This window comes from Spermophilus citellus (assembly GCF_964194105.1).
Source record: "Spermophilus citellus genome assembly, chromosome: 8".
Lineage (NCBI taxonomy): Eukaryota > Metazoa > Chordata > Mammalia > Rodentia > Sciuridae > Spermophilus > Spermophilus citellus.
In genome coordinates, this window is record NC_138189.1 from 104,327,520 (window position 1) to 104,342,717 (window position 15,198).

The following is a 15,198-nucleotide window of genomic DNA, read 5'->3' on the forward strand; positions in this document are numbered from 1 at the left end:
AATGATTTGAACTGGAGGTTATTATGCTAAGTGAAATAAGCCAGACACAGAAGGTCAATTTCCACATATTCTCTTTCTTATGTGAAATGCTTAAAAAAGTTGATTGGAATATATGATATGGATTATTAGAGGCTGAGAAGGGTGATGGAAAGTGGGAGGGTGGGAGGTTGGATAATGGATACTAAAACGCAGACAGAAGTAAAAAAACTCTAGTGTTCTATAGAACCATGGAGGAACTATAGCCCACAATGAAACTATTATGTATTTTATGAACAAGTAAATGAGAAGAGCCTGAAGGTCCCAAACAAAACAGTGATAAGGAGATGGAAACTTTAATAATAATCTGGATTTTATTAGTGCATATTATATATAATATCGAAAGTCACCCTGTAACCCATAAACTTGTTCAGTAAAAAAATCAAATTGAAAAATAAAAGAAATTATGTGCATACACTTAGTCTAGGCCTGCCACATAGTAAACTAAATAAATATTAATATTATTAATACTATTTGCTGAATAAATAATATCTTTGACTTTGGAAAAAGGAACCTCAACCAAAATCTAACTGTCATGAGAAACTGAGGATCATCTGAAATTTTATTCCTGAAAAGATTTAAAATAAATCATTGGTCATTTTATAGTGAAATCCTTCCTTTGCAAAAGAGTTCATTTTGGAGCCTTCTGTCTTTTACCTGCTCAGTGTGGTAAGAATATTAGATGGCCCAGTGTCACATGTGTGGCTGGAACACCAGAACCTGATCTGAGGTTCCAGGGTCACAGATTGGCAGACAGTGGACAAAGTCCAGCATTTGTTTCATCAGTCCACAGTGGTATTTAACGACAGAAGACGGTCTATGTTGCTTTTTGGGATGTTATGTGTTCTTTGTCTGGGCTATCTCAATTGTCACTGGAAAAACGCACTGTGCTACCTGCCCAGCTGCAGAACTCACTTGAGTTTGTACCTTTTCATTTACAAATCCATGAAGTCCAACGTGCTTGCTGTGGTATCACAGAGGAGGCAGGGCAATGAAGCAGCAGCACATGTGTTAATACTGTCAGATCTAAATATGCTCATGAAGCCAAGAAGGAGAGAATAACTAGTCCTGCCATGTGCCTAGGAAGCTGTCCCTGGAGAAATATGCTTGTTATGGGGAATTCTTCTTCAAGAAAGAAATAAACTGTGCAGCATCTAGACCATATTGACATGGAGTTGGGAGATAGTTAGAACATTCAAATTCTATAGAAATACAGATTGGTTAATAAAATTAGGATTGGTTTTTCCTTAAGAAAATGTTTCAAGTATTTGACAGCATGTTTTAAGCATTTGTAGGGGACTCAAGCATCAGGGGTTTCCTGAAATGACCTTTAATGTCCCTCTCAGTTTTGAGCAGGGTGGTAACAACAATTCTTGAAACAGGGTCACGGAGACAATTTTTTTTGGAAAGATTTACGTGCATATAAAACTGCTCTATGACCAGTCATTATGAATCCCATGGGAGCTTTCCTGACTTGTCTTTTCTCTTCAGAAGTCTATTCCCCCAGAACTAACAAGATGTCAACAGATTCTATACTCTAAATCTTCCTTCAGGGATGAGGGAGCCTGAAAATCTCAGGGGAAGTGGAGAAGCACAAGTCGGCCAAAGGGCTAACTGGTTCAGCGGCAAAAAGCACAGATAACAATTGAGATCCTGCTTTCTTACACCATTTGCTTTTTATAGTCTTCTACACTCACATGCAATTCGTGAAATGCAGTTTACAGTAGCCATTTCTCTGTGCCATCACTGTCAGAATGTGTAGGTTTCACATCGTCATTTAACAGCTATGCCATTTAACTATCACTTCACTTCCATCATCCACTGCTTTAGCATGAAGCCATTTTTATCTCAAGTAACCTATGCAAGAATTTTCTACTTTTGCACAAGTTATTTCAAGCAAAGTCTTCCCAGAAAAGCATACCAATTTCAATTTCGCTTTATGTACAGTTATAGCTGAATTAAAAAAAATATTGAATCCTTTTAAGAATACTCATTTCAATGACCTCTTCTTATTTCAAATTCTCACTATTCAAGTGTGAATAACATTTTTGGGAGAGTGATGTATTCACCTTTTATGACAGTGCAGAGGGAACAGTAGAAAAAAAATTAGAGCAGCAGAAGTCCCAGATATCAAGTCCTCAAATTGAATTGTTTACAAATAGATTTTATATCTATCTATCTATCTATCTATCTATCTATCTATCTATCTATCTGTATATATATACTTTTACTTTTTTCACACTGGAAATATTAAAGCATTTTATCTTGATGAATTACTTATTAGGCATGACAAGTTGCAAGGAAAAATAATTTAGCCATTTTACCACTTTTTCTTTCATGGACAGACTAGTTAAACCAAAATGTGCAACCTGCAATTTTTGGTAAGGGTTTCAAGACTGCTATATTGCATTTAGATTACTATTTTGTGGAGGATGGGGGTTGGGGGGAAAAGATTTTCCTTCCTCCCCAATTTTGTATATATTTTTAGTTTACTTTCAGAACAGTTAACATGAGCTTAAAAATCTTTCACAGGCATCATAGCCTGCATTGTTGTTTATTTTGTTGTGATAGCTCTAAAAAGGTAGTTTTTGAGGATGAACAGTTTTCAAGCTTTGTATCCTTGCTGACACTTACCCTTCATGGAAGTGTGCTGACATCTACAGTCTCGTCAGCAAGATAAGTGCCTGCCGTGTGGCACTTTTGAGAATATTTTTCATAGCTTAATTAAAAAAAATAAAGGTTTTAATAATTTTATCATTGAAAACTTGCTATCATTGCTAGTGATTCTCTTGCCGATATAACACTAAGTGCTATAGCTTCAATTATTGCATATGTACAGATTTTACTATCACACGGGGTAAGTAGTTCTTCCTGTCCTCTGATTTTCCTAAATGAATGACTTTTTGCTCTAAACTATTCATCTTTTCTATAAATTTAAATGTTCTTCCAAACTGTTGTTTCTCTCCTTAAAGGGAGAAAAAAATCATTTCAAAATGATTGAGATTTGCTTAAATCTGTAAATACCTTTAGGAAGAAATCAGGGTATTTAATCTCTCCATGCAGGAAAATGGTGTTTCTCTCTCTCTCTCTCTCTCTCTCTCTCTCTCTCTCTCTCTCTTTCTCTCTCTCTCTCTCTTTTTCTTTTTGCTGTCTGAAAATTGAACCTAGGACCTTACATGCTAGAAAAGTTCTCTACCACTGAGCCAACCCTTTTCATTTTATCTTGAGACAGGTTTTTGTGAAGTTACCCAGGTTGCCTTGAACTTGCAGTCCTCTTGCCTCAGCCTCCTGGTTAGTTGGAGATACAGGCTTGTGCCACTGCGCCTTTTTTTTTTTTTTTTAATAGATACTTGTGTTTTAAATGTGTAGTGAATGAGTTCTTTTCTTTCATGATGTTTCCAAATAATGCTGGTATATAAAAAAGTAAATTATTTCTGAATTATCTCCAATTTTTTTTTAGAATTTTAATATTTATTTTTTAGTTTTTTGGCGGACACAACATTTGTTTGTATGTGGTGCTGAGGATCGAACCCAGGCCGCACCCATGCTAGGCAAGCTCGCTACCACTTAAGCCACATCCCCAGCCCAATATATCCAATTTTTAAAAATAATTTTTGTCTTTGAGTTGATTTTTTTTTCAGGCTTTCTTGTCATGCACATATATCATCTAAAAATGATAAATAAGGAATCTCCTTCTTCCCGATAGATAATGTTTTATTTCAGATGCATATGTTATCAGTTGCTAACTTAGAAATAAAAATATTGTTAATGAGCATCCTCATACTGCTCCTAACCTCAACAGGAATAGTCATACTTTTAAACTAATATCTTATTCACAATCTTGCTAGAAATTATTCTACATCTTGTTTTGTAAGATTTTTAAAAAAGTAAATGAATAGTTGAATAATAATGATTAATGTCTTTTTCATTAGCTAATATCATCATATATTTTTTTTCTTGTAAATGTCTTTGCCTCTAAAATGAAGATAGATAATACTTTTCTTCAAGAGTCATCTCCAGGATTAAAGGAGTACACGTGTGTGACATGCTTTGTGGTTTTCCAGGCTTGTGCTGTAAGTAAGGGAGTTGCCAAGACAGTTGGAATTACAATTATCTGGGAGGACAGTAGAGGAGAGGATTGTAAACACTGGCCTCAGAGTAAGACTGGATTGGGTTCAAACTTCACCTCTACCATTGTTAGCTCTGCAACCTCGGTTGCAGACATCCAATCTATCTTGAAAAAGAATGCCTACTTTGTAAGACAGTTGTGAGTTTTAATGAACTATGGTTATGTAAATATTTTACATGGTACCATTTATTCTCATTAAATGTTAGTGCTGTGTGAGGACATTTTCATGGGGGCCACATCTATTGTCATAACTTCGGTTCTTATACAAGATCTCATTTTGTATAATCTTTTTTTTCTTTTTGACTTTACTTCTAGTTTTTTACTTTGGTTATATAAAAACTATACATATATTTTATGTCTTTAATACATAACTATTATTCTTTATATGCATATTTAAGTGATTTGGAAGCATAGTTTTTTTAATAAAAAGGACTACTTTTTAAAACTTTAGAGATTTTAAAAACTTTTTTTGATTAATAAAATGAATAAAAAAGGATTTTTAATTTTATTCTGATCCCTAGACATTTTTATACTATTTGGGCACTTGATCTAGATGATTGCTAAAAAATTATCATTGATTACATTACATATTCTTCTTAATTGCTAGTATTTTACACATTTTATAAACAATTTTTCAATGATTACTTAAATTTAATTATTTAAATGGCTTTATTATTTGCTGAAAAATTTTAGTATCATAACTTTGATTCAAACTTTTCATTTTGCTTAATCTCTCATTAACTCAGAAAATATTTTGGGCAACACCTTCATGAGGAGATTGAAGTGTTACATTATTCAATATCAAGCAATGATTATATTTGACTTTTTGTACATGAACAAAATACCTCATATAAACTTAAGTTTCAATCTTTTCCCAAATAAACCTAACAGTCTATTTTGGCTACCCAGATTTTCTGAGTTTTAAAACTGATTTTGATTCATTTTAGTATATAACATAAAATTCAAAATATTTCTTAAATACTTTAGGACTAATTCCTCCTCCCTGTAGTTAATAAGATTTGTTGTGCTGCTTTCAAATCATGTAGGTGATTTCCTTACTCTTTCCTGGAGCACAGTGAACTAATTCTATCTGTGTTCCATTCTCCCATTCCCCTGCTTTGTAAAGTTTTGCTTAACTAGGTCATGGACTGAATTTTTTATTCTATTTTAAAAACACTTATCACACACGAGTTGGATTTCTGTTTTCTTTATCATCTTATTGTGTCTAGCCTTTCCTTGTACTGTGAACAAACACTTCCCCAATATGTTCTCTACTTACTAAATGGATTGTACCTGGCACCAGTCTTTTGGTTGTAACAAATGTAGATTTTAGTGTACTATTGAAATGTTAACTTTCTAGCTTATTTCTACTATACCTCTTCTTGTCGCTCAGTATCTTTTTTTTGTAACACCTGTTTAATCTCTTCCTGTCGACAGGCTAAAATGTTGTTCACCTGTTTCATTTTCATTTGTGCCTGATGTTGACCCCTGATGTTCTCCTGCTGTTGCCTTCAAACATTTTCTTAAAAGTTAAAATACTTATCAAGAGTTTCAGATTTAAACAATTACAAATCATTAGTTGAAATACTCTTTTCCTCTGTGTGTGTGTGTGTTTGTGTGTGTGTGTTTCCTATTATCCCCACATTGGTGCTTTGAAAGAAGATATCTGTCAATGATTTTTTATTAAATAAACAAAATCATTTACAGAAGTATAACTATCTTGAGTTTTCAGGAGGAAATTTTCTTTTTATACCCCAGAGTAGTTTTCAGAGTGATCATAGTTTTTGTTCTCCAATCCTTTTCAAAAGCAAAAACATCTACATGATCATTGTTCAGCTAGAAATTTAATGTTTATTTGTCCTTTGGGTTTTATTCTCAGTCTTAGGATTTTGATAAAAATCATTTCACAATTCAAGATCCAAAGGTTTTGATCTAATGATGCTTTGCCACACAGAGATGGGACATGATTTCTGTACACTATGTATATAAGTCCCTTCTTCCTTCTTCACAATGCCATCCATCTATCACCAAGCTGTTCTTGAGGGTCTCAGGACTAGCAAGTACAACATTGACCTCTACCCTACTCCACTTTCAACAGGGAGGACAACTTTCTGCACTTACCTAGAAAGATCAAGGTTGAGAACCAGAACACTTATAAAAGCTGGTGGGGAAGGGAAGAATAGAATATCTTCCTATCTTCTTTTATGACTAAAGGACTGCTTTTTTTTTTCAAAGCAGGGGTAGACTACTGATTTCTTTTTTGTGTCAGTCACCAATTTTTAAATTTAGAATTAATTGGAGTTAGTCCCAGATTCTAGCAAGCCTCTTTTCCAGTTTCTGTTTTCACAATTATTAAGAATTTTATCTTATTTCTTTTAATGCTTTGCCTTTACTTTTGAAAGACGCCACTTGGTGGATTGCTAATACATCACCATTTTAGGAAAGAACTCAGCTATTACACAAATTTTTCCAGGTATGGCTTTTAAAAAAAATCAAAAAAGGAAGAAAACTTTTGTGAGCAGCAAGACAAATGGAAATGTAAGTTATACTGGAAAAGGGAGCTGAGGCCATTATTCTTTTATGGAGTACAAATGACCACATTTTGACAATTTTCCTTCTTTTCTATTTAATATATCTAGTACTGGCAAAAACACAGCCTGTGAAAATACCTCAGAGATCAGTATTCTTTCTTCCCTACATAAGAGTAATACCTTCCACGTTTCCCCAGGTCTCCTTCTTATAGACAATTTTATTATTTAACATTTTTCAAACTGCCACAGCACTGGGCACTTAGAGAACACATAAAAATATGTTCCCTGACTCTATCTTTCCCATGGGCCTGCATGTCCCTCAAAAAGACCAGCCGATACTGACTTTGTAGTCTGCACCACAGAATTAATAGGCAGGGATCGTACCAGGGACTGCAAAAGATAAAATTCACCATACAAAGACAGTTTAGTGCTGATTTTTTTAACCCCTTAGAATAGTATTTATTATCATGAACAAATGTACTCTTAAATTTTTTTCTTGAAAACATGACTCTTGATATGACTTCTGTTTTCCCACATTAGATAGAATTACAGCTTTAGAGAAATGAGTTTTCATTATAAGAAAACAACACAAAAAGAATGATAACAGAAAAAATCATTGGGGGCAAATGATACATTTACATAATAAAGCCTGGTTGGAAATTTGAAATTTTACAGAAGACAGTCTTACATGCTAGCAAAAGAATTAAATTATATCGTATGGGTTATTTTTAACATGGAGGTAAATTTTATCATAATGTGGTTTCTGAAGCATAGTTTCTTTTGGTGGGATTTTTTTTTATAGATTGGTTTTGAGATTACTGCTGATAAGTATTTTCATCTGTCTACTTTTAGTCTGTGTCTAAGGTAGGGCTCAGGCCACCAAAGTTCAGAAGCTCTACAAGAAATTTTTATTACTCCTCTAGAGTTAGGGGTGACTGGCATTGACAGTGGTTAGGGTGGACCTTCTTCTCCTAACTGCCTAATCCCATCCCCCAAAGAAATGGTTTGCCCTTGAAGGTGATGGCAACAATGTATTTGATGAACTTTATGATCCAGCTGTAGGTCAGAAGATAGATGTGCACTTGATCTACCATCACAGGGAGGCAGTTGGTTATGAGGGCTTGAACCTCCTCAGTTGCCATGGGTCCTATCTGCAGTAAGACTGTGTTAATAAAATGGGGTTGATCTTGATGTGCATAGAAAAGGCCAGTCTTAACCTTAGACTATGAGGCAGGGAAAATTAGCTACATGTTTTCATGTCTTTGAAGAAGGAACCCTACCTTCCTCTGGTATCCTTTGACTTGAACATGTTCATCTAGGAGTCTTCTGGTTACTAAAAATGTTTTATGCAAATTTTATAAGCTTTAAATGAGCTCCTTATTTTTTTTTCTCAAAAGCATGACTCTTTGATTTGCCTTTTATTTTCCCACCTCAGATAGAATTGAACTGATACTTAGAAACCCTGGTTCCTTTTACCATTCTGTCCTCCCGCTTAATATGATTCAGACTTCAAAACCCTGATCAGCTCCTAACACACAGACAGAATCTAGCAACAGCTTGTAACACTGAGAATATGCCCTTGACTGTTAGGATCACTTTTGGAGTGAAGGTCTGATGGCACCATGTTCTGTGACCGCCTTCTTGGCATTTTTCTCATTTAAAAACCAACTTGGGAAAATTAATTTTTAAAAATTATTTTAATGGAAAATTCTATCTGTGATTTGTAGTCCTTAGCACATTTCCTTTTTTTTCCCCAAAATGTAAGAATTGAGTTGAAGAATTCTGTTTAGTTTCCATGGAAATGGTGCCAATTAATTTTTTTTTCTGTTCCTCAGGAAAATTCCTTGGCTGAGCCATATTATTGCTTCTTGGCAATCCCCTGGCAATCTTGAACTGAAGGCATTGGAGGTGCTTATTCTTTCTGGGGAAAAATATCTGGCCCTCTTTATCCCTTTTTCTTCAAGCATACAATTGAAGAATTAAATAACCTTTTTAAGAGAACAGTGAGAAAATTTTGACTCTGACAAAATTTCAGAAAATTCCTCACTCCCTTTTTTTCCAATGAATAAAGAGTTCATCGTTGATGAAAGGATCTACTGCTGTTCTTATTATATCACAGAACTCAGGATATCTGAAGAGTGTTCATGAATCCAATAACAAGCAGATTTGATTGCCTAGTATGTACCATGGTCTGGATGATTATAATATCTAAACAGTTTAGGAAATATAGTTGGAGTAAGGTACTTAGATAAGTTCATTTATTTCCCAATTATCCTTCTTTTTCTCATGCTAGATGCTGGTTTCCCTGCAGACTGCAGTCATCAGAAAGATTTTTTTTAATGTTTCATAATGTTTGATGTTATCTTGGTTCTTGTAAATTACTGATGCCCAAGATTAAAGGAATGTAGTGAAACCATCATACAGTGACAAATCAAAGAAGTTCAGTGGATTAGACAAAGGGGGATGCAGGGAAAGGAAGAAGGATAGGAAAAGGAAAGATGGTGGAATGAATCTAACATAACTTTCCTATGTATACATATATGAATATACCACAATGAATCTTACCATCCTGTACATCCACAAGACTGGGGTCCTAATTAGAATAAGATATATTCCATGCTTATATAATTATATCAGAATGTATTCTACTGTTATGTATAACTAAAAAGAACCAGTTTTTAAAAAGAAGTGAATTTCTCTTAAAGTTTTAATCAGGCTTCTTATTTTGGCTTCTTATTTTTGAGGATTTTCTTTTTTATTTTGGCTAAGTCAATCTTTCTCATATACTTAAAGAGTATATAATTTATTGCATAATAGTTACACATTTAAATTCTGGATGGTAAATTATTTTCAAATTATGAAATTTTCCTTTCTTCACAATTAGCACTTGCATCATATCTACTCTGGCACAAATTTAAGGTTTGCATGATCTATAATGTATTTGTGTGTATTTATGCATATATTTGTTGTTTTGTTACTTGTAAACTGAATCTTTTAAAAGAAGCTTGTAGTAGGCTTTGCATCTGAAAATTGTATCTGACCATCTTTGCCTTTTAATTGATGCTTTTATCTTTTCACATTTCCTGTAACTATTGACATGGTTGGATTTGAATAAAAATTTGCTGGTAAACCTTTAACAACAATCGTTTCTCCAAAAATCATGTACACACACACACACACACACACACACACATATATATATATATATACACATTTATACTTACATATGTTTATTATTCAATTTACTTGTTTCATGTGAACCTGGGAGACCTGATTATTTTACATGGAATATAATTTATAAATATTAAATTATAGGTTGTAAAATAAATTCAATATAGTAAATTTTTAAAAAATGTTACCCATAAGTTGAATTTAAGAATCTAGAAAGAAGAAAGATGTCAGATAAAACATTCAGTATTGGGCTGGGGTTATGGCTCAGTGGTAGAGTGCTCGCCTAGCATGCACAAGGCACTGGGTTTGATCCTCAGCACCACATGGAATGTGAAATAAAGGTATTGTGTTCATCTAAAACTTAAGAATACATATTTAAAAAAAAAACATTCAGTATCCTAGTCTTTATAGAGTTCTAAAAATCTAGTGATAATTGACCTTGATGAAGCAAATTGGGTAATAAATTATGGACAGATAAACCCATAAAATATCGTATAATTAGAATCCTGTTTCCTTTCACCATTCTCTCCTCCCCTTTTGTCTGGGCACAGATGGAAACTACTTTTCTATCCACGTGGTGAAATAATAATCAGCTCTTCGAGGCTAAGTGGATACTATACCCTTCCCTTACATTGTTCTCTGTGGAACACCCAGAAGGCTAATTGATAAGATCAAGCTTTTCATGAATCTCTTCATCACACTTGACACTTGTCACCCTTCTTCATCTCCCCTTAATTCCGACTGAACTTAATTAAAAACACGATAGTAGAATAATTTATAAGAAAAATGCTCAGGGACATTTTATCCCAAAGAGCTCAAAGCATCTCCTCTCTTTGTTCTTTCTAAAGCTCTGTGAGATGTGTGGGGGAGTTCAGATAGAAATAATCTTATCTACTTTGTTTAATTCTTTAGGAGCTGCTCTGATCTGAGTTGCACAAAAATCTTACATGAAGTTTTGCATTGATTTCTTGAGAGAGCTAAAGGCTCAGTGGGAGGATAGCATCAGATTTTAAAAAGACCTCTCCCCCCACCAAATATGAAATTGCTAAAAATGGAAAATTGCCAGATAAAGAGAGTTTGGTACATGTAAATTTGGAAACAATCTATCCTCGTGATTAATGGGAGAAGAGAAGTTCAGCCTCCTCATGTACTGCATTCAAACACCATGAACTTAATTGCAAGAACTATCTAAGTACAACCTGGTTGCCATGGGAAATGCTACTTGAAGTGATGGGTGAAGATCACTCATTTAAAGACACAACTGTGTTTGAAGGACATTCCATAGTACCACAGGAGCAGGACTGTTGGGGTTATGTATTTAATAGTTCAGTGAGTGTTAGAAGTTGGTGCAATCTACACCTCACAATTTCTATAATAGTACAAAAACTAGTATCCAACCACAGGACTGGTTAGTGACTGCTGTGAAATAATTTTCTGGTTTTGTTTTAATGTTTCTCTCAATAATTTCCTGGTACCAATTTCAAGATAACATGATTTAGGATTTACATTATTTCAAAGTTGGGTCTGCTAATTTTCATATCAGAGTCAGCTATTGTTACTCCCTACCTCTATCACCTTTTATATTTTTCATATTTGAACATTAAATCAGTCCTGTTTGTCTTAAAAATCATAATTAATAACTTGCTAGAGTCTCTCTTTTCAAAAGGAAGTAAGTATTTTAGAGGAAACTGGAGGTAGAAAATATTCCTACTCTGTGAGATATTTCTGTGGCTTCAATTTTCAGCACTTTTCTGCATTACAAACAATTATTCAAACTATTTTGAATCAAGGGCCGAAGGCAAAAGAATACTGATAAAAGGGCATCACATAGAATTCTCAACCTTTTGGGGGATCAAGCATTGGACCCTCTCGCCCTCCGAAGGTCTTAGAATATGTGACCTCTGATGCACATTATAATTTGTCTTACTTAACCTTCCTGAATCCCTGGTAACAGCATCACCACAGGCATTCTGACAAGGCCATTTCCTGTCTTTGTTAATTAAAATAAATTTCTTGCATTGATTTTATTATGTCAAAATTATGTTTGGGCAAGACACTAACTTGAGAGTGAAATTAATCAAACACACAATCATTTACTTCTACCCTAGGGGGCTTTATTCAGTATTCATAAGATTTCTTTAAATGTTAAAGATTATTAACTAGACTGCAGTTAGTTTCAGTACCTGGTTTCTTAGGAAGACCATGGAACTTCTCATCATCAGATTGTCTTCTTGCTGCCTTTTGTTGGAACACTGTAAAATATACAGAGCATATTATTTATTGGCTATAAACACTAAGAAAAAAAACAACACCCTATCCATTGCAAGTCCCCAGGAAGCTAGGATGCAATATATCATTTTCATTAGTAATAATTCCTGATTGTATTCTCTTTTGAGTAGGAGGATTATTAAATTTGCAATTTTCTCATTTGTGCAGTTTATCAGTCATTTCAGAAAGCATTTTGGGGGGGGGCAGAGTAGTATAATGCTCATGGAATGCCTCATTAAGCTAGTTAAATCAAGATATGATTCCATTTTGGTATCAGGTAAAGATAAAAGCTGCATTTTGTTAAAAGTGATAAATGTTAAAATCACATGAAAAATTCCATTTGCACGGAAATTACTCAAGCTGACTTTTCAGTGATAAGCAAGGATAATGACTTGTTTTTTCTTAAACAGATGAAAAGACTGTTGTATTTCACAGATGTAATAATAAAAAAGGCACTTTATTCTTGCATCATCCATCCAGACTTCAGACCTATTAAAGCAGCTTATTTGAATTACTTCATTATCTGAAAAGTGCTTTGTTCTCATCTATTATTTCTCACACAAAATTCTGGGAGACAAGTCAGCATTACTCACCCCATTTTTCAGATGAAAGATAAAATTGATTGTTTCATATTTATTGAGCACCCACAAAGTTCCAGATAGCTTCTGGCATTTGTTAATGAAAAAGTCCAGACCGTTTACAACTTTACTTTGGAAAATGAATATCTCAGAGTTATGGTCATGTTTTATTGGCAGTCTGAATTATAGGATTTGGGACCTGGAAGAGACCTGGGAGATTTAGTCCAAACTTGCATGTTTATAGATGAGGGAGGTGGAAGTAACTAGCTTGTAAAAGGGCTAAGTAATTTTGCAATGATCCCAGAGCTGTTGTTAGTGGAGAAGTGATTTAGATCCTTGAACTTCCGTGTGTTGCTTGGATCCTTACAGAACTGCTGCCTCTTCCATTCTGTCTTCCCTTTTAGAGGTAAGGCAGGAGGCAGAGGGAGCCGACCAAAATGAACGTGAGAGCATTTCTAACACATTTGGGTCTCAGTTCTACAGTACTTCCTGGCTTAATGGATTCCAGGCACTTTGGAGTGGCCGTGGTCCAGCAGGATGATGCTTGACCACTTTGGGAGAAACATCCCAGTGGTTCTCGTGGATCTCTGCCTTGGTTTTAACATCCTTTAAACCAATCTATATCAAGGTCATATCTGGGATTAATGCAAAAGACATATTTTGAATTTTAAAAAAGTGCCCCAAATCAAATCAAATTAACATTTATTTATTAAGCTTATAATTTGCTGGACTCTGTAAAGAGAAAGGGTATCTCTCTCTGCTGTCCTCAGGAGATACAAATGTATTTTCAAAGTATGAGGTGTTGAAGAAAAATTGCATGTATGAATCACATTTCTGCTTAAAAAATCACTTTTCTTCTTCAGGTTCTGGGTTTGTGGCTTACATTTTTCCTAAAATAAAATGTATTGAGGGATATATGGTTTGTGACTATATTTTAGGATATGGAAAGAATTTTTTTTAAGCAGTACTTGATTTTTTTTTTGCATTGGCTAGTTCTAAAAGTCTTGAAAAAATGCAACACTTTTGAAATTTTAATAAGATGCAGACTCTTTGTGCTTTCTTGCCAATATTATTAAGATATAACTGAGAATGTCTTAAGACTAAAAAGCTGTAGTCTGTTTTTTTAATATGGGAAATGATTTGAATCCAAAGATAAATTCAGAAAATAAATTCTTCAGCTAAAAAGTATATTAATTGGTAAGTTTTAAGAATTCTGCTGAGGTTTGAATCTACAGACTATTTGGAAGTGGAATTATTTTTCCAGTTTTTTTTTGGTGTTAATTTGCTAAAAATCACTTTATGCCCTATATTTTATTGGAATATTTTCTGGTACAACAAACCCTTGGCTTGTGGGAAATACAATAAGTGTGAAACAAATAAATGCTGTCATTGAGTTGCTAAGTTAAGAAGTTACAAGAAGAGCATTTATTTACCATTGAGAGTTCACCATAACCCAGGATGGGGGTGGAATATTGGGGCGAAAAAGTCGGATGCTATGAGTGGGGTGATAATGCAAATGTTGATTGCAGACTATAAAAGCAGGATGTGAAGTAGGTCACAGCCCACAGTGCAAGGGTCCTTTCCACCTGTCTAACCTTCCTGGAAATTCACTCCTAATTCATTTCCAGCTGTACCCACCCCTCTTGATTACCTTTCTCCCTCCTGATAAGCTTCACTTCCTTATGGAAACCCAGTTATCAACTAACATTGCCAAACAGTTTTTTTTTTTTCTCATTGATATAAAGGCTAGGAGGTATTTTTAAAATATGAAGTAACCTTGGGAAGAAGACCCATTTTAACTTGTTTCCCGAAGAAAGATCTAGTCCATCAAAATTATTACTGAAGCAAATGTGCATACTCCATCGGTCTTAGGAAAAGAATGGATATAAAATTCTAGAATTTTTTACTCTTTCTTTTTTCACATTTTTATTAGACAAAACATTTTAATGGTATCTTGCCGCAGTCTGGCTGGGCACAATTCAGGAGCCAATTGTCAAAGGAAACAAACTTTATTTTTAGAACCACTCAGGCCAAACAAAACAGCTCCTCAGGAAAAACCCTCAGAGCCCAACTGCCACCACCAGCTTCCCACAAGCCTCTCACACCAACACACAAGCCTCCTCCACTCCCACAATCCTCCTGCTCTTGAGGCTGATTGGCTGGGTCGCGTGGGCGGAGCCAAAGTTTTTTTTTTTTTTCAAAAGAAACTAACTTTATTTTTAGAACCACTCAGGCCAAACAAAACAGCTCCTGAGGAAAAACCCTCAGAGCCCAACTGCCACCACCGGCTTCCCACAAGCCTCTCACACCAAAACACAAGCCTCCCCCACTCCCACAATCCTCCTGCTCTTGAGGCCAATTGGCTGGGTCGCGTGGGTGGAGCCAAAGAAGTCCCCCAATGAGCAGCTCCGTGGTCTGAAAGGGCAGGGAAACAGCCCAATGAGCATCACTGCAGAGGAGCCAATCAGCTAGATGTTGCTGGGGC

At 34.8% G+C, this 15,198-nt stretch overlaps 1 protein-coding gene across 1 annotated transcript in view; it reads right to left on the minus strand.

The window, feature by feature from the left end:
* Nucleotides 1-15,198, minus strand: part of BANK1 (B cell scaffold protein with ankyrin repeats 1) — a 299,134-nt gene that overhangs the window by 21,630 nt on the left and 262,306 nt on the right. Inside the window, exon 11 of the mRNA XM_081304567.1 lies at nucleotides 12,051-12,119. Coding sequence (XP_081160693.1) covers nucleotides 12,051-12,119 — 69 coding nt within the window. The remainder of the gene's footprint in view (nucleotides 1-12,050; nucleotides 12,120-15,198) is intronic.